General features: G+C 40.0%; 1 protein-coding gene across 4 annotated transcripts; it reads left to right on the top strand.

The window, feature by feature from the left end:
- The first annotated feature begins 4,495 nt into the window (after nt 1-4,495).
- LOC134161309 (natural killer cells antigen CD94-like) lies at nt 4,496-26,415 on the top strand. Of its 4 annotated transcripts, none has more exons than XM_062613998.1 (7): nt 4,496-4,786; nt 16,813-16,962; nt 20,196-20,294; nt 22,202-22,288; nt 22,568-22,722; nt 24,713-24,825; nt 25,179-26,415. In XM_062613998.1, exons 1-7 carry the CDS (start codon nt 4,699-4,701, stop codon nt 25,297-25,299), a joined length of 813 nt encoding a protein of 270 aa, XP_062469982.1. In that variant the 5' UTR covers nt 4,496-4,698; the 3' UTR covers nt 25,300-26,415. The 4 variants fall into 4 exon arrangements, with proteins under 4 accessions (XP_062469982.1, XP_062469985.1, XP_062469983.1 ...); XM_062613999.1 differs by lacking the exons at nt 16,813-16,962; nt 20,196-20,294; nt 22,202-22,288; ... (1 more) ...; nt 24,713-24,825; nt 25,179-26,415 and adding exons at nt 7,750-7,848; nt 8,565-8,708; nt 10,428-10,582; ... (1 more) ...; nt 12,984-13,177; nt 13,275-13,450 and having other exon boundaries at nt 4,527-4,786; XM_062614000.1 differs by lacking the exon at nt 4,496-4,786 and adding an exon at nt 14,328-16,192.
- The last annotated feature ends 816 nt before the right edge of the window (nt 26,416-27,231 follow it).

Raw genomic sequence — 27,231 nt, forward strand, 5'->3', positions numbered from 1 at the left:
CCTTCTAGTGATCGGAACTACGCCTATCCACTCCACCAAACCCATGAGAAAAAGTCTTTACATGCTCTCCACCAAACCCACTGAGAAAATAATTTTGTCAGTTCTGTGCAACTGGTAATACACAGGATGGAAAACAGTGATCAAACATTACTGGCTTCTTTGCCTCCAGAGCCTCTTTTCTCTTTTCCCTGGTGTCTTCAAAAACCTTGGATGCTACAGCAAATAACTTTATATTTCCATCACTGACACTGAGGGCACAGTTTAGTGCCTAAGTGCCAATACAGATCCCTTCCTCGTGTTATTTTGTTACAATAAAGAATCTGTCTCAGAACATCTTGGCTGTAAAGTCATGAAGCAAATGTCTTTTTCATCTGCATCATCCATCTCCTGCCTGCTAAGGAAAGGGAAGATGTTGCAACTAGAAGGGGAAGGATGCTGGAACTGGAAGGGGCTTGGAACTAGGTGACCTTTAAGGTTGTTTCCAACCCAATCCATTCTATGGTTCTATGTTTCTGTGTTCCTTTGGACAGAAATATTTTAATGCTAAAATCTGCTCATTTAGATGCCTATAGGTAGGTGTCTAAATCTAAGCTGTTTACTTTTACTTTTCAATTAGTAGAAAGAAATAGGTACCTCCATGGTCCTACCATCTTCTCCTGAAAACTCAGAGGAATGGTCAGTCCCTGAAGGGGGAGGTGTCCCAACAAGGGCAGATCAGGTGAAGAAAGCACCAGGGGGAGGTGTGTCCTCTGTTCCTGCGGTGCCCCAAGCTGCTGCTGAAGGGCAGGACCTGGCTTCAGGGAAGGTGCTCTGAGTGTGACCACTCCATGCCTGTTTTCCCAGGTGTGCAAAATAATGCAGGTCAAGCTGATGGTGCTTGTCTCCTTCGCCCAAAACCTCCTTTCTATAAAAGGAAGACTGTCTTGAACCATTAACATGAACTGGACTGTTCACAATGGGCCAGAGCTACTAAAAATGCCCTTAGCAATCAAATTCTTCCATTCCCTACATACTGCTCAAAGATGGCACAATGTCAAATGTATACCCATATACATACTCAGGTTCCAAATGAAAATATGGGGAGTGAAAGTCACAACTTATGAGAAAGTTGATAGAAATTGAAGGTATGCAGCTTTTAGTAGAATGTGCACCAACAGAAGTGGCTGAGAATTCAGAAATGTTTATCAAAAGCTACAAGGAGAGAATTTACATTAAAAAAAAAAAAGGAAAGGAAAGGGAAGAGGAAAGATAAGAGAAAAGAGAAAGAAAAAAGCAAAGATACGATATCTCATTTCCTTCCGATTTACAGACATTTAAACATTTCTTTTGACCTAATGTGGTATGAAGGGTGGGGTGAGGCCAGAAGGGGTGTGATATGGGGTACTACTTCTCCAATGAGTCCATTTTGATTGCAGATCTGAAAGCATCTTTTCAAAATGGCAAGTGAGGTGGTTTATGCAGAGGTATTGCCCAAGGAAAGAGTGTGTTTTACTTCACAAACTTCAGACACAGGTAAAAAATGGGCATCTTAATATTGCTTACTTTTCTGTTGCTTGGTGACAAATTCTGAAACTTTAATTTGTTCTCAAATTGAAGCACTTATAAGAAGCTAAGTCATGCTGAAAGCATTTTCATAACTATTAATATGCATCTCTGTTTATTATAAATCTATTTGCTTGGCAAATTCATGATTTTTAGTAGAAGTAATATTGAATTCTAACAAAAGTAAGGAATGACCTTTAAAATCCCGTTCTGGATTTCAGTAGTATGGCTGAAATGTGCTGTTTCTGAAACACGTTAATGATCAGACATTGAAGATATTAATACAGAATATTAATAAGTAATTAATAGGGTGAAGGAAGCCCCACCATTGTGGAAAATTGTCAATAGGGATATGATAAGACTTCAAAATTGCCTCTGAAATAATACTAATTTTGTGTATCCTTTTCAAATCTGGGGAGAACGAATATTGATTTGGATGTTAGTGGGAGCCAATTTTGAGGTAAAAACTGAATCAGAGGAAGAATTAGTAAGACATAGAAATCTCTTTGAAATTGGGATGGACTTCTGCTCCAGTTCCAGACCTTAATCCTAATGAGATGGCAAGTAAACCAGGAAAAAGAAGGGGAGGAAAGAAATAAGAAATAAAAGGCAAATAGAAACAGAACAATCAACCTATTGCCCAAGAAAAACCTGGGGTGAAAATTTGATATTAGGATCAATGAAAGAGTTTGCTAATTTGCAAAAAGTGTCACAAATGACTGTTTGTTTAACAATTCCAAGAGCAGTGAGTGAATCAATCCCCTGGGGAATTTTAACTATGAATCTGACAATTTTAAGTAAAAATGAAAATACACCTTGTGAACAAAAACCTGTGGCTGAATGGCAACAACAAACAGAAACCATTCGGAAACAATGGAAATCCCCGGATAGTTGGGCTGACTGTGAGAAATTGTTAAATTATGGTTTACCAAAATAGGGGGATCTAAGACTGTAGGATGGTGCTGCTATGATGAACAAGAAATGTGAGTTGAATGATCATGGACTGAAAATGTAATGAGACAAGTCCAACACAAAAAAACGAGGAAAACTGGGACTCTGTTTGGTAAACTATGGCCATTTTATCTCCATTTCGATCCATGGCTAAGGCACCTTGGTGTTTTATTTGGGATGGAATGACTTTTGCAACCTGGCCAAATGTAAAGAATAGGAGTAGTTCATGGTGAGAAAAGGAAAACTGGGTGTCTTGATGGAAGTGTGAAAAGGTATCTAACTAATAGCACTGCTATGGCGATCTAGGCTACTAGTCCTCCTTTAGCTGCTGCTTTAAAAAATAGACATTTGTGTAGGGGCCTTAGGAATGACCTCAAATTGACTGAGATATACATACCCAAAAGAGAAACAATGCTTAGTCGCAAAGAAATCTGCACTCCGGAGACCAGGACGCTTAGTGTGGACAATGAGTGATGAGACCTGGATAACTCATTTCCCTTTAGATGGTAAAGGAAAACAAATAACATGAGGCATGCTGACTCCATGTCCAACCTGGAAAAGAACTCCTTTTAGAGGAGCATCAGAAAATTTAAAATTGGAACGGGTGAAGAGGTCAGAAATAGATGAAGAATGAAATGAACCTTAAACTGGAGTGAAATTTGTTTGGGCTTTAGAGCCTTTGCTAACTCCTTTAGCAATATAGAATAGGGAATGCATTTACCAACTAACAGGACAAGTAGAAAAGCTAGCAAATGCAACCAGAAAAGGATTTAAGGACTTGAATTTACAATTACAGGCAACTTCAAGGATGGCTTTATGAAACAGAATGGTTTTGGGATATGGTCTTACTTGAAGATCATGGGGATTGTGGCTACTTAAAAGGTAGAATTACTTATTATTGTATACATATTCTGAATGTGACTCGAGATGTGGAACATAACTTAGATTTCTTGTTAAAGGTAGAAGAGAATACTCAAAGGCTCCAAAAAGACATACAAGAAAGTTGGAGAGATAAAATCTTCAAGAGATAAGTGTGGAATCTGAGTTCATGGATAAAATCACTGATTAGCACTGCATTAGCCATGTTGACAATCTTTTTAATAATTATTTTGATCTACTACTGTTTAAAAAGGCAAATAAAGAGTAAGACTGCATTTAACAGAATGATTATCCAAACAGTGGCCAGACAAAAAGATGAGCAAGAATCAACAATGTTAGAATAAAAGTACTGAAATGATCTTCAAAACTTTCCAAGGGGGGAAGTAGCAAGCGGGGTTGGGCTCAGTTAGTACTTTGATGAACTTAAAGAATTGTGTGTTCACCTTAGAGAGCAGTAGCTGTGTCCATCTGTTCAAGGGAGATACATGAAATGTATTTTCTTTAAGACTTACTTTCCTGTGCAGTCTCAAAATCTGACTGTATGCTTTTCCTCATGCCATAGATCTGGAGAAGAAATGAAGGATAAAGAAAATTCTTCCAGAAATAGAAATAAAGTATCAAAACCAGAAAACTGAGTGAAAGTAAATATCTTCTGAGATCTAGCCTTTGTCAAGAGGTCCTTCTAGTTTGGTGACACAGAAATCCCAGGCTAATCACTTTGGGAAGGTGGTATGGAAGGCAAGAGCCAATACCTTGATGTATCCTAGCTGAGGTGCTAACCTCAAGCTCAAGTGCTTACATCTTTTGGATGAGAGCGTAATTTGCCAGCTTTAAGATGCAAGTCCACCTTTTGGTTTGCTTTCTGCACATTCCAATAGGAAACAGAAACTGAAGTGTGATCACAAAACTGCTGCTGAACACAGCTGTCCAAACTGAGGCATCTTCAAAGCTGGAAAACATTTTATTTAGTTCTGTGTTTCAAGCCTGAACCTATCATAATCAGGAATTAGGTGTTGTCTATCCAAAGTTGGAATTGTACAAAAGTGGCTGTGTATTCTTCAACAATGGCAGAAAGAAATACATGCCAGTCAGGAAGGGCAGAAGGGAGGCAATGAGGAAGAAAGAGAATATAGCAATGAGTGAGAGAGGAACATTTTCTTTAACAGTTCTGTGATCAAGGAAGTTCAGATGTGTTTTGATGTCTCAGCTGCTTCATTTGTGCCTGCCAGTATCAGGAACCTGTGCAAAGGGCTCAATTTTCTTACTAGCTGCCAATGCTAGATCTTTTTCTACCTTTTTGTTCTGAAGCTTTTCTTTTTACCACCTATGACGGAAGTAACATATGCTAATCTCAGATTTAAAAACAACCATGAACTGGATAATATCACAGAGCTCAAAGATACTAAGGAAAAAGGTGTAGTATCTATCAGTCTTTCATTACTTGTTCTTGCTAAAGTGGATGGGATGGGAAATACTTCTAGTTATAAGCCAAGGTGGCTTTTGTTAGCTTTGCTATTGTCAAAAAGTTATACTAGTTATAAATTTACCATGGTTTTTGTTGTTGTCATTTCTGCCTGAATCTTCTGAGTTTGGAAAGTGAAATAGTGATCTTATTATTTCATGACAAAACTTATTACTGAGCGTTATACTAAGCTCTACAAACAGTCCTAATTGTCTAAATCTCAAAAGAGTTAACCTGAACTATTTTTTAAAGTGAATTAGTTCAATTTAATTTCTCTATCCATTTGCATTCAAGCTTAGAACTGAATAAGCTTTAACTGACTCACTCTATTTCACTTCTAAAGTTCTGGGCTGAATTAAGATGGGTCTTTGAAATGGCTATGTCTGTTAAAGGGGTGAATGCATTCAAAATACTTTTTTAAATACTAACTTGCAATTAATTTTGCTTAATTTGTGTTAAATTGCAAAGATGAGCTCTAGATTTGAGTGGTGCAACTCCTGGAAAAAAAAGAACATAGTGTACAGGGGTGCTGTCAACCTCTGGAGCAGAGGTTCATAAGCAAGGAGACAACTTGCTTGTGATTCAGAATTCTCTAGGAAATTCTGTATCAAAGAGCAGTGGTTTCTAAAGCTATTATGTTTTTTTAACTTTTGTTACATTTTTTGAAATTTGTCAAGTTCTGGCTTTGAGCATTGCCAAAGTATAATTCAGGGGCTAAAAACAAACAAAAAAAAAAGTTAAAATTTAACCTGTCTTTGTGCTAAGCTCTGGGCTTCTTTTCCTTTAATGTTCAATGACACCAGTATACTCATACAACTCCAGATATCCTGCTTCTCTGTCCCAAGTAGAGAACATATCCTGTGATTAGAGCACCATCCTGAGAGAGTGTGCATTTTGATTCATAAAGCTGCCCAGAAAATATTTTGTAGCTGTTTATGAAATCTTACTTTCAAATACAGAATCTTTGTTTCTTCTCATCTAAAAGCTCCAGGAAGCATAGACTACAACGCTTTCAGTCTTCAGCTTAGGGCTGTGACTTTGTAGGGGTAGGAACAATATTTTCTTTGCCCTTTAGCTCCAATACATATGGGTCTATATAGCAGCCTGCCTTAGGGGGTCAAATTTCTATTACTGAAGTTCTCCAAACTCATAATATCCAGCTTCAGAGCATGTATAGAAGCACTTTGATGTTAAAAACACAAGTCAAAGCGTCCTTGGTATGATCTATGTGATTCCTCTACGCAGGCTTTATCTCTGAGTGTTTCTGTCACATGTCTGTAAGATCAGACTCCGGAAAATAATGCGGAAGGGAGGTGTTCTTTCTCTTCTGGGTATTTCTCTTTTATGCAATAACAAGCAGTTAGAGCACTTCCTTAGACTGATGGTACATTCTGGGGTATGCATTCTCCATGCATACAGATGCATGGAGAGTGGCAGATATATAATTAGCAAGGCTTTTGTGAGTAGATTTTATGGTATTGTCATTTTAAAACTTGAGGAGATTTAGGGCTGAATGATGAACTGTTAAGTGGATTAAAAACTGGATAGACTACAAGGCTGAAAGGGTAGTAACTAACGTCTCAATATCTGTTTGGTCGCAGAGTCCCTCAGGGGTCTTTCAGGGGTAGATCCTGATTCTGTATTGTTTAAAATCTTCATCAACAACCAGAAAAATGAGTGTGTCTTCAGCAAATTTCTAACAGTATTAAATTAGGGATTTAGGGTTTCTTTAGTAGCTGATGCTATCAAGTGCTAGAGCTTCAAACAGAGAAACCTTGAGAAACTTGAGGACTGGGTGAGCAGAAACCCCATGAAGCTCCACAAATTGTGCAGTGTTATCTAATCCCAGCAGTGAGTGGTACAGACTGGGAACAGGCTGGCTGTGGAAGCTGGAAAAGACCTGGGGTTTGTGGTGATCTGTGGACCAGCTCAAGACAACATCCATTGCTCAATCTTTCACTTGAATATTCATCAACTTGAGTTTCTACAGAGTGAAGTCTTGTACAACATTCTGCCCAGGACTACTTCACCACAGAAGTTGACCACAAGTTATTCGTAAGAAGGACACACTGCATAGTTTCTGTTCCTGTTCCTTCAGCTTGACACACTAAATTTAAGTTCCTGCTCTTTAAGCAGTTCACTCCCCAATTTTAAATAGCCCTTTCCTTTTCTAGTCTAATTATTTCCTCTCCACATTCCCTATCTACTGCCTTTATTGGATTAAGTCAAGCTGGTTGCAGCTCTCCACAAAGTTCATACAGTGGCAACTTTAGTATTTGCCCTAGAATTAGTGCTTCCTTGACTGAATGCTTTTTCTCTCTTCTTTGGTGCATCTCCACCTATGAAATCTTCCAGTTTCTATAAATATGGATGACCTACATGCTTAAAATTTTCTTTGTTCAGGAAAAGAATTGTTCCTTTTTCTCCTCACTGAGTCCTCATGTTTATATCTAGGCTGTAATCCTTATTACAGAAAAATTTTCTGGTTATTCCTAGCTAGAAATTTCAAACTACTATGAAGTAATAATTTTCAAACTACTATGAGTTAACTGTAACACTCAAATTAACCAGATTACCAGATAAATTTCATGCATCACAAATTACCACAACCATACATTGTGTGCTTTTTTTTCAGCTTTTATTTTTCAATATCTTGCTTTCTCAATATCTGTCTTGCTACCGTCTGTGGCCTCTGAAAGGACCAAGGCTGTTCCACATTCTTCACTGAGCTGTTGTGATGTCTCACTCTTACTTTGTGCATCTTTTGCTGCGTGCAGACGTTCTGCAGCCGGAATATGCAACTGTAAAGTAAAAGCAATTATTTATCGACCAGCACACCACAAAGATGGTTGCAATTTAATGAGGCATTCACCATTCCCTTCTTACCACACTTCCATTTCATGAATTCCTACCAGGATCTCCCACTTCATTCCGCTCTTGCTGGCCAGCAGTCCTGATTTTGCTCATTTTGTGCCTGACATTGCTGATGGCGCTGGTGACCCTGGCAGTTTTATGTAAGTACTAATGCATTTCTGTTTGCTGAAGGGCTCAAGCTACTAAATAACATCAGACTAACATCTTCTTGAGGTGCAATTTCTGGTGCACCTGGGAACAGGCAACCATGCAAATCATGTATTTTCCCTTGCTGTGGTACCCTTGTCCTCCCCTTGACGTGATGACGTTAAAAATGAGCAATGAGGATAGGAACTGGAAAGGAGTGTAGTAGAAGATTCACTGCTTGCTCTGATTGCCATTGTTTGGTCTCCTAAAAACTGTATCCACTATCCTGCTGTACTGACTAATGATGGAGTGAATTCTTCTTTGATAATATTAGATCTGAAGGGAAGGAAAAAACTTTGTGTCACAGTAAAGAGGTTGTATATATTACTTCCCAACTGCAATGGTTCAATGTGATCCAGAGATGAAGATCACATTTTGGGAAAAAACACAGCCTGGAAACTAATATAAGAGAAAGATACACCATGGAAATAAATGATGAAAAGTGACACTTTAATTTTCTTCTTCACTTCCTTCTTGTTCACTTATTAGGCCAATAATACGAAACCCACTATGCAAAGGTTTTCCATCTCTGCCCTTACATGCAACTGTTCAGGGATGACTAGCATCCCAAATGGTTTATTTATCCCTGTTGATCTGCTAAGACATCCCTTATCTGCGTCCCACCCTTTCTGAAGGACAGCACTGGAAAATGTGTTATTGTGAATATTAGTTTTCCAGATTTCTAAGGACTACAGAACACAACTTAGAGACCTCAACATGACAAAGAATGAGCTGCATGCAAATTTCTCCAACGTGCTGCAAGCAATAGGAAATCAGCTATGCCTGGAAGGGGGAACAAACCTTGAAAATAATGGTAAATCAAAAAGTTTTTATGAGGGCTTATCTTTCAAAATGGCAGGGAAGGAAATCAGATATGTCTTCTGTGTCCACTCAGGTCTATCTCCTCAGGTAAGCCTGTGTCTTCTTATATGTCATCACCTAGAATGTAGGCAACGAGAATATCTCCTCATGCAGCACCTGAAGGGAGGCTCACAGCCTCGTCACATGTGAACTGGCATGGGACCTGGCAGTAGCACCAGGATTTCAGAATTTAGTTTCCATAAGAAAAGGGTTCTGTGGGATGTCTTCTGGATATGCCTGCTCCCGTCAGCGCCGGCTCTCTACAGTATTGTTCATCTGCATCTAATAGACAATTTTACAGTAGTGACTGAGAATTGAACAACTTTATTACACTCTGTGTGAACAGCAGTCCGTACAAAAGACAGTATGCTAGTACCAACTCCAAGAGAGACAGGAATCTCCTAAAGTCAGAACTGAAGTGTGCTGAAGCATAGCTAAACCAGCCTGTGAGTTCACTCCCTGTCTCCTGACCGTGTACAGTTCAGGGCTGTTTCTGAAATCAGTTTGCAACAGCTTGGTTATTTAAGTGGCATCTGACAACGAGCCTTCCAGAGAAATAGTTCTCTTGAGACAGCACTAGTAGGAATTAGGCAAAGGGCTGTCAGGAAGGGGGATTTCATTTGTCCAGATATCATTTCACAATAAAGCTAATTGTCTGGGCGTCCATTTTAGTTAATGAAGAGAAACTGGTAGTGCAAGGATGCAGCCTGTTTTCTCCCAAGAAAGACATCTAGAATGTCAGGAAAACCATGCATGAGACAAGCCTGCTTCTGTCCATTGACTAAAATGGGAATCCAAATGAGTTGATTCATGTCACCTTTGTAGACTCCTAAAATTAGGCAAAATGAATCTCATTTAGAATCATAGAATCATAGAATAGTTAGGGTTGGAAAGGACCTTAAGATCATCTAGTTCCACCCCTCCTGCCATGGGGAGGGACACCTCACACTAAACCATATCACCCAAGGCCTCGTCCAACCTGGTCTTGAACACTGCCACAAATGGAGCATTCACAACCTCCCTGGGCAACCCATTCCAGTGCCTCACCACCCTAACAGGAAAGAATTTCCTCGTTATATCCAATCTAAACTTCCCCTGTTTAAGTTTTAACCCATTACCCCTTATCCTGTCACTGCAGTCCCTCCCCAGCATCCCTATAGGCCCCCTTCAGATACTGGAAGGCTGCTATGAGGTCTCCACGCAGCCTTCTCTTCTCCAGGCTGAACAGCCCCAGCTTCCTCAGCCTGTCTTCATACGGGAGGTGCTCCAGTCCCCTGATCATCCTCGTGGCCCTTCTCTGGACTTGTTCCAACAGTTCCATGTCCTTTTTATGTTGAGGACACCAGAACTGCACACAATACAAAAAGTGAGGTCTCACAAGAGCAGAGTAAAAGGGCAGGATCACCTCCTTCAACCTGCTGGTCACGCTTCTTTTGCAACACCTGAACCTCTTCTCAGTGCTATAGGAATGTGAGAGATAAGGGGGTGGTTCAGTTTTCATCTCTGTTACTAACTGAACCGTAAACTTCTGGGACCACAATAGGATTTTGACTGAATGAGGAACACCTCAGATATCATCAGTCCCTACATATCTTGCTGTCAGAGGTTAACAGTGATGTTCTATAAGGAACAGCCTGGGAACAGAAATAGGGTGATGGTTTTTCTTTTCCAGGCCAGAACTGCGTACTCTGCCCCACAAACTGGAACTGGAAAGGTGGTGATACGTGTTACTACCACTCCGCAGAAAAGAAGTCGTGGAAACAGAGTCTCCAACTATGTTCCTCACAAAACTCTACTCTTCTTCTGATTAAACAGAAAGAAAAGCTGGTATGGACTGGTTTCTCACTCCGTTTAGTGTGGAGGAAATTCTTACACCCTATCAGCTACTTGCCTCACATAAAATTTTCTTAAATGGCACCATGAGCAGAAGTTTTTTCTACAGTGATTGAGTTGTCCTGGGCAATGCTAAGGCATACAACTGGTCTACACCACACAGAGCGTGGCCTTTCAAGTGGCTGGCCATCAGGAACAGCCCATTTTGCCTTGGCTTGCCATGGCTGGCATCTTACTGGGTTGAAGGGTGAAAGCAGGTTCATGGCTGCTTTGCTGCAGGTAATGATTTCACTAATTTTACCAGTACTGCAGATCCATACAAGGATTTGGTAAAGATATTTCTGTGAAAACCTCTTTTAACCTGTTTTTTTTTCCTCAGGCAAACCATAGTCTTCCCCATTTTGCAGAACTTCTTTCCACAAAAGTTGATCTCATCTTTTCAGTCAGGATTAGCAATGAGCTGATGAAACCTGGCCTAATCTTCTAGTAAATGAAAACAAGCTGAACTGGGAAGAGAAAATTCTAGGTGCAGAGTGAAATAATTCTTTTGCTCCTGAATGCCAGCAGATGCATTGGAATTAAAAGCAGAAAAGTTGTCCCAAGAGCTAGCAGTCAGGACTGAGCCTGCCTGCTCTCCAGCACTTGATAAATGCCAGTTTCCCTCTCACTGAGCTACAGGCCATAAGGTTTGTCCCAGGAGTAAAGGCAAGCAGCGTAATTCTCACCCTCACAAACTGGTGACAGCAGAGATTGTGAAGCGCAGTCTGTTCTAGCTGTCTTAATCATTGAGAGGTATGAAACAAAACAGAAAATGGAGACGTGCACTCGGGGTGACAGTGATATGTGAAGGAAGGAAGAGAATAACAGAAAAAATGAATTCAAATCTTTAGAAATTTTCCTCCAGCAGCAGTGAGAAAACCAGCATTATTCAAATCTGCATTCTTACCCGTTCTGCTCAGAGCATTTTTTAAGACTAGAATATTGCTTAACTCTAAGACATCTTCTACTTGTCATGTTCCAGCTTTTGGGAATAAGTTAATGATGCTAGAGCCAAGTGTGACAGTTCAACAAACCCAAGAGAACAGCTCCCTGCAGAGGCTTCCTTTTTTGCTGTTCACAAATGCTAAGGACAGAGTCAAGAAGGAAGAATGATTCATGACTAAAGGCGGGAGAATGATCTAGTGTTTCACCCAGAGGGTTTATATCAGCTTGATGAGGGTGACATTGCTCTTCAGAGCTAGAAGTGCATGTTCTCTCCTATTAGAAATAGTCCTACTGTCATTTTCACTTTGAGACTAGACAGAACTTGTAATGTAAGAACATCTAAGTGCAGCACTTTTTCTGACAGGTGGAACAATTTGTGGTGTCTATGTTCTTTGATTTCAACTTCTGAACCTAAATATTTGGTTTTAATATATTCCTAAATATCCATTTTGAATTGTCCTTACTATGCATAGGAATTGGCAAAATATTTCCCTGAAGTAGAATACTGGATTGGATTTAGAGTTGAGCAGAGTATCTGGTATTGGGCAGACAACACCACTCTTACAGAACAACAGAAGTCTTGGTAAGCTGGCATCTTTCTTGAAGTACATAAAGTTGGTCCTCACCCACATACAACTCCCGGTTTCTGTGACTCAAAGGGCAAGTTGAACATTGAACATTCATGCATCTCTCTCTGTAATGTGAGGCTCACTTTTCCATTTTAGATTTTTCTTGGCCTCGCCCAGAACTGCTTGGAGGGTAATTGGAGGCACTATTACTGGGGGAAAAAAAAAAAAAAATCTAGAAAGTTTATTTCCACAAGTTACTTTCAGATAGACCATAAATGTCATATGTTTCTCTTATATTTGACATCTTGTTTCAGTGAGGAGACAAGGTAAATATCCAGTGGAGAGGTGTTTCATTTCATGCTTTTGATTTAATATCTTGTTACTTTCATAAAAGGCACTATTTATTCTCTAGAACCATTTCATTTCACTTGGGTTTAATGTATTATTTCAGAAATACAATATATTTTTCTTCCTGCTTTCAAACCTGCTTTACTGATTTTCCCTTTCATCATTGGGCAGTCTCCTCTTAGCATTTCTGTTGAAACAGCCACTGACAGCCTCCAGTCAGTACCCAGGAGTTAGTGATTCTTACTGCCAGGCACAAGAAATAGTTTAGGATTCACACTTATTTTCCGCTGGGGGTGCTTGTTGGCATGTTCAGGACAGGGTCAGCCTCCTAGGAGTTGGTACATGATAACACTGAACACTTCGTTTTATTGCTGGGGATATATATTCTTCATGAAAGCCACATAAGGAGTTCTTGAAAACACAGGTTTTTGGAAGAGGCAAGGATGCACCATATGAAGAGGTTCAATGTAAAAATAAAGATTTTTCTTTCCTAGGGTAAAGCCTAAGTACTACTACCAGGGCTGTGGATTGATTTATTATACTACCACATATTTCAAATCATGTGAAGAAGAGCTTCGCTATATCTGTGAAAAGCCTGCCGTCCAATTACAGCGATGTAACAACTCTTGTCAGGAGGGCTGGTTTGTCAGATCAAATGATTATGAGAAGCTAGAAGACGTTCTGCAAGGTTGGAATTTTTTATTTTCTTTTGAGAACTATCACACGAGAATTTAAATATGCTGTTATCAGTCCTAATACATTTCCCTGTTTTCATTCTCTTTTAGACATGTAAAAATATCTTCATATTAAGGAAATGGGCATGATGGCAGGCTCCAGGAGCACCCCAAGTCTGTCATTCCAGATGGAACACGGCCAAATGATTACTTAGTTTTAACCAACACAATTGATGGACAAAATGGCCAAAAGTGATGGCCAGGAAAAAAAAGTACAGTGACAAGCACAGAGATTCATAGTCCTCATAAGGACTTGTGCATGTGTCACAGGAGAAGATACCCTTTGGCTATAAATGTTAAGCTCTTTACCGTGTTCTATACCTCTTCCTGACACTGTTAGTTCTCTTACACACACACCCCCTTTTTCTTTTTTCCTAGTAATGATTCTGCTCTTCTTCTCTACTTTTCTGATTTTCTACTTTTTTAATCTATTGAAGAGTTACACTGGGTTTGAGTCAGAGGCATGAACAGAACCTGCTATTATGTATTTTTAGATATTTCCTGGAATGCCATGCTGCTAATTTAATGTGCTGAGGAAGAGTCTACAAACCCAACCATAGTGAAAATATCCCAAGCAGTGTTAATGAAAAAATGTCTCTCTCCACATCTCCATAGAACAATGACAGTCAAGTTGAAATGAGAAATTTCACTCCCATAACTGTGTTTTGATTTGAACAAAAAGCCCACAATTTCTTAGCTTGGTCCCCTCTGGAGACTTGTGCATTCCTTGAGGATTTCATCCCAGATTATTTATTGTGGACCATCTACCAGTGGTGTAGCAGCTGGGCTTCTGAAGCATTAGTCATATTCTTCAAGAGGCTGTTCTAGTGTCTCACTGCTCTCAGCTCTACACAACTATTTCTGATCACCAACATGAACATTTTGGGTGTTATTTTCAAATACCAGTTTCATACTCTGGAAACCTTAGTGGATTTCTTTTCCTGTCTGCTGTTTGCATTCACCAATTGCATCTGTAACATAACTTTTCCTATCTGCTCCTGTCTTTGGGGGTGAAAATGCACAGTGATTCTGTCTTGTCATGCAGACACAGCCCGGCTGACTTCCTGGAGTTTCTCTCTGCATTCATACAAGCTTTATATGTGGAAGGTATTCTGAACTGTATTCATGATGCATTCTTTCTTGATAATGATGGGCTTTGCTTTAATTTGAAGAAATAGTAAAAAGAAAGAAGGAAATGAAAAAAAAAAAAAAAAGAAGTCTGACCTTTTAAGTTTTCTCTTGTGTTAGAGTGACTGTGAAGAAACAGGAAAGATGTTTCCAGGATGTTTTTTTATTAACAATCCATGTCGAGGAGCAGATAGGCTAATCCTGGGTGGTTTTGCAGTATATGGAAGACAAACGTCCTGAGATTGACAGCTCTGCATGCTGACAAGCAGCCAAAAGGCTACATCATATCTTTGCCTTGACCTTTTGTGTCAATTTACTGCCAGTCCAAAACCAGTTTCCAGTGCAGTGACTGTATTTGTAACTGTAAAGGCAGGTGGGGTTAGAGTATGGTTTCACAGTGTGAAACAATGTCTGAAACACACACACACACACAAAAAAATAATAAAAGGAAGAAAAAAAGAAATAAAGTAAAAATCACCCCAAATTAAAGAGAGGCAGTATCCTACCATTCACTGCAGGCATTCAGAGTGTAGCGGTGAACAGCCCTGTCCAGCAAGCTTGAGGCTGGCAAAGCGTATACCCTGGTTGTGGGGTAATCACAAAGGCTTTAAGGATGTGCTGTCTGTATCCCCTTTTCCACTGAAATTAACTTTTCTTTATAGCAGAAGAAACACAGAAATGTACTGTTTGTGTATTGGCTGAGATGGCATTTTTGAATCACAGTTCCCTACAACAGGGTGTTTTCCATATCTAAATTCCACTCCTTACCATGCCCCTTTCCAATCCCCCCAGTCATAGACTCCAGCTAATACAATTTACTAGGTCACACTCTGGTTAATAAAAACAGCTGTTTTGTCCAGCCTGCTGACAATATTTATATCAGTGTTCAAACGTAGACCCAAACTTTCTGCCTTAGTTTACCTTTTTTCAGTTTGAAGAAACAAGACATTTTGCCTGCTCTGCATCCTTAAATGACAGAGAGCGTGATGATGAAGTGCTATAACTAACAGACTGCTTATTGACTTCAGAGCTAACAAAATGATACAAGAAAATTACTTTACCTCCTGTTTTCAGAAGTAAAATCGGATTGGAGAACTTCCCCCAAAGACAATTGATTACAGACTTGAGAAGTTGTTGCTAAGACTGAAGAAGTTACAGCCACATAAGCTGTCAACCAAATTCAGTAGCTCACACTTGAATCCCAGTTATCTGCAGAAAAGCCTTTTTTTACACTAGGGTGCCAACATACAGTTTTCAGGCCCAATAAACAAGTATTTTTGCACGATATTAGCATGAGGTTTCTGTGAGGATGTTATGGGTATACCACAAATACACAGTGACTGCTATTCCTTGTTATTCCTTGGTTGCTTCTCTGTATAACAAAACTGACCATAAGCACCCTTTACTCCCAACTTTTCCATCCTACCTTCTTTCTGCATACAGGTAAGATATAATGCAAGAAATACATGCAGTCAGAGATACTTTTGCTCTGAAAAAAATTCACCATCTGCAAAGCAAAGGAGGAATAGCCCAGTCATTGGACTGTATTGCAGTTTATTTCCAGGCTGTTGATACTGTTTTGCAAATGGAAGAATTTGAACCTTACACACAAGAGCACGAAGAGCTACCACAGAAATTCCTCTCTTGCAAGAGAGGAATTTCCTTCCATCAAGGCACCACAATGTGACTCATCATGTCTGGACAAGTGCTCTGTTTAAGGAGAGCTGGTCACTGAAGATTTTGAAGAACTGCAACTCAGCATTGGATCAAGGCACTGCAGAGAGCTAGAGATGAAGAGTGAGGATGGGCAAGCCACTTCTGCACGGTGACTTCTGCATACGGTACAACAGCAGAAAGGAGCTCAGTGAAGTCTGGACTTCCCCTGACACAGGCTGAGCAGTCATGTGAATCGTGCTGAGCTCCTGGCCTCAGCATCCTTTCAGCTCAGCTTTTCCCCTTCTAGAATTTATTTCAGTGAATTTTTGTAAATTAATTTTTCATTTATTTCGTAACAGTGTATGGAGATTCAGCCTGCTGCTTTCCATGCAGCTCTTGTGGTTATATTTGTGCCCTGATATGTGAACAGATATCTTTCAAACCACAACTCAAAATAGCAACTATTTCTAGAGCATCTTATTTTAAGGATGTAGAAAATCCTGATATTTGCCTGATATTCCAGAGTCAGATCAGGTGGATAGTTAAATGAAACAGTCTTAAGTTCTGACCAGGAAACAAGCCTTCCCATTTTCACATTCAGGAACAAAATACCCATCTTTAACACTGCCACTTTAACTTCTTAATGTGCTTTCAACATGTTACACTTTTACAATGACACAGTAATCAGACTAGAGCCAGCTTCCTCCGTGGTTTTCCTGAAAATGCTGAAAAATGAACTATTCTCATTGTCTCAGCATTGGTCATGCTGCAGTGTACCCTTACTCCCAAAGTATTGCTATTGCAGGAAAGAAGGGTGACGAGCTGGCAATGGAGGATGAGGAAGGCTACACAGCTTTAAATTTACGACCCTCAACTTCAGTTATCACTCCTGGATATTTGAGCAACAAGAAATGTTCTGCATTTAAGGCTCCAGAAAGTTGTGTTTTAGTAGACAGTAAGTACATATTGAAATTAGCTTTTTTATTTAAATAAGAACATAACTTAAATTTGCATTTTCATGTTGATTGCTTTAGAATCCTTCTAAACTTTATAGCATGTTCTCATATAAATGTTCATAAAGACAGCAGAAAGAAAAATCATAATGGAGTCTTGTGTGCTATGGGTTATAATCACAGATTATATTTTTTCTGAAGCCTATCTTTAATCCAATTATTTTTGCCATTTATTTCAACACAGAAAACAAATTCCACCTCTGTTAGGATTTTTTATCATTTTGGTAGGAGTCATTTTATATGGCAGAGCATTACAAAAGAAGAAGGCACTATAGTTTTATCAGATAATATAAGCCTAGGAAATGGAAGCAATTTCCTCAGCTGTGGGGAGTAGCAGTGCCCTGTTTATCAGTCTTAATAATGAATGTAAGCTCTGAGTACCTATTTTTATTTGTTTATATCTAAAGTTTTTCTGTAAACAAGTTTAATGTTCACTGTGACCATTAAATGATGACTTGAAGACTCTTGCTGCTGCTCATAAATTCACCAGGTGGCTTATGTGTGAAATAAATATCATCGCTGCTATTTTCAGTTTGGTTAGAGTAAACAGAGAGTAAATTAACATCACTTTGGTGCTGTCTGAAAAAGATCTAGGGCTATCCATTGAGAATGACTACTTGGCAAAGGGGATGCAGGAGAGGCTGTTGAAAAGCAGCAGCCAGAAAACCAAGGATAAAAGAGAGTGTGATCTAGCAGTAGAGCTTCCTGAAAAGAAACAGGTTGACAAGCTCAGAAAACTTTTAACCCTTTTGATATGCACAGAGAGCATGACTTATGATCAAATTATATTGGGAGGGACCTCTATAGTTCATCTTTCTCAATCTTTTGCTCAAAGGGCTAGCTCTAAAGCCTGATCAAATTGCTCAGGGCCTTGTCCACTTGAGTTTCTGAAACCTCCAGGGCTGAATATCTCACAGCCTCTGTGGGTACTTTTTCCAGTCCTGAAGAAAAAGAATTTTTTTGCCTCACATCTAATTGGAAATTTCCTTGATGCAACTTGCAACTCTTATATTGTGTCCTTTTGCTGTGCCTCTCTAGGAAGAGTTTGGCTCCATCTATAATGCCCTTCTAGGTAGCAAAGGGCTGAAATTAGGCCCTCCCTTAGTCTCCTCTTCTCCAGGCTAAACAAGCCTAGGTCCTTCAGCCTCTCTGTAGGTCCCTGACCAACTCAGCGTTCCTCTGATGGATTCTCTGCACTTATCCGACATCTCTCTTGAACTGGGAAGCTCAGCACCAGACACAATACCCCAAAAATGGCTCCATGATTATCAAATATAGTGGAATAATCACTTCTGTTCACCTTCTGGCTGCAGTCTTGCCAGTGCACCCCAGTCCTGGTCAGCTTTCACTGTCACAAAGACACCTGAAGACTCACATTCAATTTGTCCATCAGGACCCTGAAGCATAACTTCTTTCTAGTCTCCTACCTGTACAGGTGCACGGAGCTGTGTTGTTACACATGCCAGATTTCATATTTGCCTTTGTTAAGCACTTACAGCCCATTCCTAGGATTTTTAGGTCCCCTTTAAAAGGAAGCCCTGCCTCCAGCATATCAGTCACTATCTCAATGTGGTGCCATTTACAGTCTCTTCAAATTACATTAACTGATGAGGGTTAGGGTCATCTCCCTTAACTATGGCTATGTGAGTTTTAGTTGCCAAGTCTATCTGGAATTCTGGGCACCTCTGGTGTTTCTTTTCACCTAACAGAAGGGTCACTGGAGGTGCTTGCTTTTACGCACTGGACTGCAGTAAAAAACTTGTTATATGCAATCTTTTTCAATTAGTCTGAACAATCTAGAATAAATACTATGAATATCACAGAAAACTGCCGAGCACTGCTTCCCAAGAAGGAAAAATGCATATATTTTTTATATCTATATGCGGATAGTCAGCTGTAAAATTCTGGAGCACTATAATCATAATTAAACATGAGAGAAATCTGAAGAAAGACCCTGAAGAAACATGGACAGTTTAATGTACAAACACTGCGATTATTTAGAAATCCCAATCACAGGTTCCAGAAGTAATCATTCAAACCTAGGTGGTAAATTTTACTTTTTAAGATGAAGAAGTCATAAGGATTGTTTTATTATTTCCAGAACAGTGGGAACAACAAAATCTAATCTGTTTACGAGTGTCATGAGAAGAAGTTGTAATCAAACACTCGAGCCTTAGTTAATAAATATTCTCAGTGGATAAGTACATATTTTCTCAAAATTACTCTAGGAAATTCAGAACAGTGATTGCAAAAACTGCATTAAGACAAAAAAGAGGCTCTGCAGAAGACAGTTGTGAAAGCTCCATCCCTTGCAGTTTAAGTTTAAAAGGCCAGGTCGGACAAAGTCTTGGGTGACACAGTTAAGTGTGTGGTGTCCCCATCCATGGCAAGCGGGTTGGAACTAGATGATCATAAGGTCCTTTCCAACCCTAACTATTCTATGATTCCATGATGAAGATTGATTTGGAGAAAGCTCCAGAACAAACTTGCCAGCGGAGTTTCAAGTTGACAAGCAGGTATTCTTTATTGAGGCGCTGGGAAACGCGGGGGATAGCTCCTCCTAACCCAAATTGCTATACAGATCATCCTTATATGGTCACTGAGCATATTACATCATTTTCTAAGAAGTTTCCGGCATGCATACAAAAATGTGGTGGTCTTTAAGGGTCGTTTACTTTTCCCAACAAGCTTAATTAACATTACAGACATAGCAATCATCTTGGCCTTCTACTTACCAGTTAGTTTAACTGCTCTCATCCTGGACATCTGCTAGTCCCTGATACTCCCTAGTAGATGCTTACACCAGCTTAATGGGTTATTAAGCATAGTAATCAGCCTGTCCTTTTACTTACCAGTTAGTTTATCTGTGCCCACCCTGGTTACTGCTAGCCCCAGATACTCCCCATTCCCAGGTCCTGTCCTTCTATTCTGCCTTTCTCACACCTTTTGTACAGAGGTCCTGAGGGCCTGAAACTATGTCAGTTACCTTCAAGCGCTGCAGTTATTTTCCATAACAAATCCACCAAACTTAACATTACTTAGAACTGATTACATTTTATACTTTTGTGCCTCCTTGTTTCAAGATGAGCTGGTGTTGCTAGAGAGGAGGTTACACCACTGAATGGAGATAAGAGCTGTTAGTTTTGTTGCTGAATGTGTTTACTGTTTGTCCCAGGAGCCTCTGACTCATCTTCTATATGGCGGCCAGTGGCCTTTGCTTTCCTCACTTCATGCCTGGTGCTGCTGCTGGGGCTGGTAGCCCTGCTGGCCCTGTGTAAGTACAAAGGTGTCTCAAGATGCTGCTGTGCGAGTGAATTCCAGACGTATGGCTGCTTATTCTCTCCCTGCAGACTGTCCGTTTCCTCAGTGAAAATTATAAGGCAAGAAGGGCAACAGTGCAGCTCTCCCACAGAAGTACCCCCACGGCTGAGTGTCAGCACAGGTCACTCAGGATCACTACTCTCTGCACTTATAGTTACCTTAACTATAAGGGTCACACTATCCTAATGCAAGTCCTAAACCTAACTAACCTTAACCCTAAAATTAACCCTAATCTTAATCCTAAACACAATTACCCTAACATTAAAGATCATTCCGAACCCTATCCCTAAGCATAAACCTAACCCTTAAAATGAACCCCAAGTGTAATCCTAAACTATAACCATAAACATAACCCCAACAGTAACACCTAATGTCTAAGTCTAATCATTGCGACCCTAAACCTTCTCCTAATCCTAACCCCAACCTTCACCTTAACCCACACCTCTAAGCCTAACCCTAACCTTCACCCTAAACCCTAACCACTGACTAACCCTAACCCTAAATCTAACCCCTAACCCTTAATCCTAACCCATATCTGAAATGTTTATTTTCCACAGTAGTAGCTCACCTCATTAGCTACACAATCAGGGTAGTGGCGCTTCCCTCACCCCCTGTTGATGCAGAGGGTTGACCAATGTACAGGGGGGTTGTACAAGGGGGTTGTACAGGGGGGTTGTACAAGGGGGGTTAGAGGAATTTGCTTGCTTAAACAAAAGTATTGTCTGTTGTAAACGCCTGCTAAGCAGAACAGAGACATCTGGTCCTATTTATAAGGAAAGCAGGTACCCGGTCCTATTGATAAGGAAAAGCAGACGCCTGAATCTACTGGTAAGAGGGAGAAGCAGATGATTTATGGCTGAGACCAAACTCTAAGGCCATACGTGAAGACTAAAAAGGTGAAAAGTGCAAGAAGAGGAAGACTCATTTACTTCATCTTGAAGACCCCTACGCAGAGGAGGAAGACTCAGTTACTTCGTCTTGAGAGCCCTGCCCATGACCAAAGGGGGCACTGCGCAGTCGCAGAGGACCTTCTGGCTCATTATAATACGAAGCGGGGATAGGACATGAATACATATAGGCGTGTTCTGCAACCTTATGAATATATATAACTTTAGAGGATAAATGTAGAGGGAAACAACACTGAGGCACTCATGACTTTGAGGAATTATCCCCGTGCGTCTCAGCGCTGAATAAAAAGCATACCTACTTTACAACTGTAACGAGTTGTGGAGTCAATCCACGCATCACTGTGACTGTTACTGGAATATTTCACAGCTACTCTCTTTTTTCTTGGATTCCAAGCTTTTTACAAGGAGGGCAATTCTGGCATCGAAACACTGTGACTGGTCCATTTGTCCACAATTACAGCAGATTTTCCACAGCAGCATTTCAATGAAAAACCAAATATGATGCCAATACATTTGGAAGCAGAGACAGATAATCCTTGTCTCCTTTTTGGCAGGAGGGAAGCAGTTCCAGGTGCCCAGAACGAATACTCAAGGTGGTCCATGGCATCACAGCAATGTTAGCTCAGAGGCAATTCTTCAGGTTTCTACTCTGACACCATCCCTTTCTTCCCCACCATACAAAGCTGGACTATCAACAACTTACCTGTAGCTTTGTCTAGATGATCTTTGAAAAACTTCAAGGGTGGAGATGCCCCCACCTTCTCAGGTGACCTTTTCCAGTGCTGCACAAGCCTCCTGGTTAAGAAAATGTGGATAGTGTAAACATGATGGTGGATGTACAAATAAAGTAGACAAAAAGAAAAAAAAAAGTCAAAAGCTACAAACTAAAGCTGCAATTAAAGCTACAATTTTTATAAAACCAATCTTTGATAAGCACTTTCATACCCTTCAGTTTTTCAGGTTTCCAAGGATCCTGAGGAAGGAAAGAAGCTACAGGAAATGAGGGAAGCGTTATGTTTTGAAGGAAAGGAGAAGAATGGTAAATGTGGTTGTTATGTAAATAAACACAAATCACCCCCTTTACAGAGCCCATTGTCTGAGACACCACAGGAAAGAAATCTGACTGGTTCATGTCTGGTTTTAACTGTGGTAGTATTTGAGGTGTGGATATGTATACACTAATATGCAAAACAATTTATCTCTTGGCCCTCAAGAGCTTAGCTGATTCATGGCTCCCCTTAATCTTTCCTCAGTCAAGCCAGTAGCTAAAGCCCTGTATGCCTCGCAAAGTCTCTATAATACTCTTTCTGATTTCTAGAAACAAAATGTGCCCTCTGTCCAGCAAGCTGGCAAAACAGTGGAGCTGACAACTGCTTCTACATTTCAAAGCAGAAGAAAACATGGAAGCAAAGTCAAGAGTTCTGTACCTCAAGAAACTCCACTCTTCTTGTGCTAAAAGACAAAGCAAAGATGGTACATCTTTTTTTATGCTTTTAACCTCATGCATTTCTTCATGTGATGTGTTTTCACACAGGCAGAAAGTAGTTGGGTCATTTACAGTGCATGTGTTCAAGTTTCCCTGGTCAAGCAACCTTCCTGCAAGTCACAACATTGTCATGACTTGCAACACTTTCTAAATTGTGTGCTGTGAAAATTACGCATTACAGTAAATAGAATAAGCCATTGCAGAAAGTACCTTTGTTAGCTAATACTTCGGTTTTCACAGAGAAAATAAATTTTATATTATCAGCATGGAGGAGAGAGACTCAGCACACAGAATGCATATTTTCATTCTCTTTTTCCACCAGTTTTATTACTGAAGGCTCCCAACATCAAATTCACACCTACCATGAAATCTAGAGAGTGTCTGATTCACCATAGTACTACCATTTGCATGCTGCAGTGCAAAATGGCTATAAAAGGTTGTTTTCTGGCCTTGTGTTATACCCTCACAGAGTGCTGTTAATGGTAGCACAAAGACTAGACAGCCTTGGACTTTAGGGAATTACTAATTTTAAGTAGTCTTACTAATTTGGGGTTGTTTTTGATAACTAATGAAAAATCTCTAATTTGCTGTTAAGATCATATTTTCCTTTTTTGTACACATATATCTAGAAACTTTTTTACAAAATATATTAAGCTTACAAAAAAAACAAATAAACTTATTTTTTCTTTTTTGCTACATAAAACTTTGAAAAGAAAACAAGCTTCCCTGAAAATCTGTCTCCTTTTTCCAGATGGAGTTTGTTTCAGACTGGAGTTCTCAATTATTAAGGCATAAAGGACAGGTTTTTGGATTATTTTTTTTTTAAATGAAAAACAGATGAGATTGAAGTGAAAATCAAATCAGACACAAAATAGAAAGTGGACAAATGATTTATTATTGTGTTTAGCAGCATCCTGAGGTTAGAATCATGGTTTCCACTGTTGAGAGACACCTGAACACCACACCTTCAATGTTGAATTCAACAGATTGTTTTGATGTGCTATATATATCCCTGGATAGTTTCATTCCAGATGTCTGAATGCTTATTTTTTCTTCCTTGTTTGGTATAGGCAGCTGCAGTCAGGCTGAGGCCAGAGCAGTTTAAGCCAGCTGTGTATTTTAGATTTTGGATGAGTACCTAGACATGCTACTAAGCAGCAGTAGAGTAGTTGGATGATACGAAAGGGCTAAAATGCTGAGGAATCTTTTAGGTAGCAGTTAGATGCCTATGGAATTATCCCAGAGCCTAAGCACAGGTTTCTAGGGCAATCTGAAATTACCTGTTCAACCTCCAAACAATGCCTCAGCAAGGCACAGTTCTCCCATAGGTTCTCGGTCCTGTCTGCCAGCCTTACGTAAAGACCTCAGACCAGTTGGAGAATCTCAAAAGGTCTGAGAGGCCTGTGTTTAGGTCACAGACTGTGCCCTCTAGGTTGGGAATTATCTCACCTAACTTCAGGCATCTACAGCATAAGTGGCCTGCCACTTCAGAGCTACTTCCTCAGGCTCTGTTAACAGCCAGTGGGAGCTCTGACCTATAGTAAGTGCTCAGTAGCACTCCCGCTGGGTGAGGTGGGTCAGTTGTCATGCTCCACTTGGCCTCGTCTCTGCTGACTCCAATTGGAGCTTAAATAGTGTTCTCATAAGTATATCTAAATTGCAGATGTCTAAACGCAGTGTAGATACCTAAAGGCAGACCAGGTTTTTGTTTTCTTTTAAAAAGCAGTGGTTTTACAGATCATTTCTCTTTTTCTCATTTACTGTACATTTCTCTTGTGGCAATTCAATAAACAATGGTATTTAAATGATCCTATAATTAGAGCAGTCAGTACTGCCTCAGAGAAAACAAGCATGGAGAACAGATCACTTTCCTATTGAGTAAGAGTTACCTCCTTTGGTTGCAGAACCTTCAAGAAGACACAGGAACTTAGGTCTCATTTTTGAAATATTATTGTGATTATTTTCTCATACGTACAGGTTTCTCTGCCACAGGATTCACAGTTTTACTGGGTTGGATTATCGTACATATCTGAAAGGAGTGGCTGGTACTGGGAGGATGGAACAGCTTTTTCAAAAGAAGCAACAAATTGGTAAGCCTTCATAGTTTAGGACCAGTGCAGTTCTACCCTGTGTGCCCCAGTAAATTATATGAGACTTGTGCTTCCTTTTACTTGCTCATGTTTGTCACATGTGCAATGATGAAGGACCATGGAGACTATAGTATCTGCTATGGAGCTTCAGATTCATGTCCTGTGTAAGGAACAATGGGTGGCAAAGTACAGCTCCATCACATGAAGATGATGAAAGGACCACCTAGCACAAATAAAGTATCTCCAAGGGGGAAATAACTCTACATTCCAGTGGAAAATGATTACGAATGATCTAAATATCAATCACGTGATATTACCAGGACGTCATTAAGACATATTTTTTAACTTTCTAGGGTTTTGTTATATGACAGCATCTTCTGTGCCTCCTTATACGGACGGATCATTTATGCCAGCCACTCCTGTTCAACACAGCAATTCTGGATCTGTGAGAAAGTGGCTGTTCATTTCACCTGAAGAAGCAGTGCAAGAAGGGATGTGGGATCTGCCACTGTGAGATACCCACTTCAGGAACTGGAAGTTTTATATATATTTTCATTTTTGTTTATCATGAAGTTTTCTCAGAATGGTGATTCAAATGGATGTGTTATTAGAGACTAAGTCTTCCTCTTTGTCTGCATTTTCCCTCCCAGGTTTACAAATCGGAGAGGAAAAAAGAAAAACAACCTATAAAGCTAGAAATACTAGCTACAGTCAAGCAGTGATTCTTGCGTGGCTAAGTTGACAACCACAAATTTTTGCAGAGCTTTATATTTTTGAGCTTCAGTCAGCATTTTACACTAACACCTGCCAGGCACGAACCAAACCAACCACATCCTTGATGGTTTTTCTTGCAGACTTTCTTAATGTACGCACTAACTACTGTCCACACGTAATCCTCTTCTAGGGCAATTTGCCCAGGCATGCCTTCTTTCCTAAATCTATTCTGCCAGCTGTTACCCTGGTTGAGTTACAGGGATACAGAAAGAACCCAAATCTCTATTTATGCATAAAAATATATTCATATATGCATTAATATTTATAAAATTTAAAGGATATTTGTGAGAAGACTACAGGGAATCCCTGGAAGCAATCTCTTCAAAAAGCAGAGTCAAATGTCACATTTGGATTAAAATATTACCTGAATAACTTCAGTGCTATCATATTATTAATTGCTATGCAAATAACAGTAAGAATATTAATTATGTGCTCCATTGAGAACTACATACAATTTGTATTCAAACTGATGCAGAATCCATTGCCACACTTGAGCTGGCACACTTGAGCTCTTGTATTATGTCTACACTGCTTGGGACCTCTGGACCCCAAGGTACACACTGTGCATCATGTGTTATTAAAGCACTTGTCATACTTCTTGAAGGAAGATGATGCCTCCAATTTTCTGGGTGGAGTTTCATTGTATGAGTTCCTTGAAGTTGTATGCCAGCATCTGTTTTGTGTTTCATATGCGTATATTCCTTTTATATATATACCTTGTATTGTGTGCATGTGCCTTAGTATTTGGAGACTTTCCTTAAAATAAGTGAAAAAATGATAGTATGTTTTTAATATTCAATATTTCCTTGGAAAATATTCTTGCAGACTGAAGCAGGTCCTTGGTATAAAAATGAACCCTTGTTCCTAATGTGCTAAAATATCATAGAATCACAGAATCACAGAATCGTTAGGGCTGGAAAAGACCTCCCGTCCAACCCCTCTGCCAAGGCAGGGCCACTCAGAGCAGGTTACACAGGAATGTGCCCAGGTAGGTTTGGAATGCCTCCAAAGAGGGAGGCTCCACAGCAACCCTATGCAGCCTGTTCCAGTGCTCTGCCACCCTCAATATAAAGAAGTTCTTCCACATGTTGAGGTGAAATTTCTTGTCATTTATGGCCATAAAGTTGCTGGGCACCACTGAAAAGAGTCTGGCACCATCTTCTTGGCACCTGCTTTTCAGATATTTATATGCATTAACAAGATCCATTCTCAGTCTGCTCTTCTCTAGACTAAACCCACCCAGCTCCCACAATCTCTCCTCATAAGAGAGATGCTCCAGGCCTCTGATTATCCTTGTGGCCTCTGCTGGACCCTCTCCAGTAGCTGCTTGTCTTTCTTGTACTGAGGAGCCCAGCACTGGACTGAAGCCCAGTGCTTCAGGGTCAGTAGAGGGGGATGATCCCCTCTCTCGACTTTCTGGGCACACTCCTCCTGATACATCCCAGGATAATATTGGCCTCCTGGCCATAAGGGCATACTACTGGTGTTTGTGAACTGAACACACTCACAATACTCAGCAAAGCCAAGTCATAATTCATGGGCATAATTACCAGTTGAACTACCTGGAATTCCTTACAATTGCAGCAGGAAGTGCAAGGTACAGTTCAAGTAAAATACAATGTTCCATCTCTT

Source organism: Pezoporus occidentalis, unplaced genomic scaffold (assembly GCF_034315485.1).
Source record: "Pezoporus occidentalis ecotype Australia unplaced genomic scaffold, CSIRO_AGI_Poc_V1 ctg172, whole genome shotgun sequence".
In the NCBI taxonomy this organism is placed as follows: domain Eukaryota; kingdom Metazoa; phylum Chordata; class Aves; order Psittaciformes; family Psittacidae; genus Pezoporus; species Pezoporus occidentalis.

Bases quoted from the DNA above. Each gene is read 5' to 3' on its own strand.
- LOC134161309 (XM_062613998.1), top strand. From the start codon at position 4,699: ATGACGGAAGTAACATATGCTAATCTCAGATTTAAAAACAACCATGAA. The intron at 4,787-16,812 runs GTGTAGTATCTA...TTGCTATTGCAG, and splicing joins CAAAGATACTAAGGAAAAAG to GAAAGAAGGGTGACGAGCTG. The intron at 22,723-24,712 runs GTACATCTTTTT...TCATACGTACAG, and splicing joins TAAAAGACAAAGCAAAGATG to GTTTCTCTGCCACAGGATTC.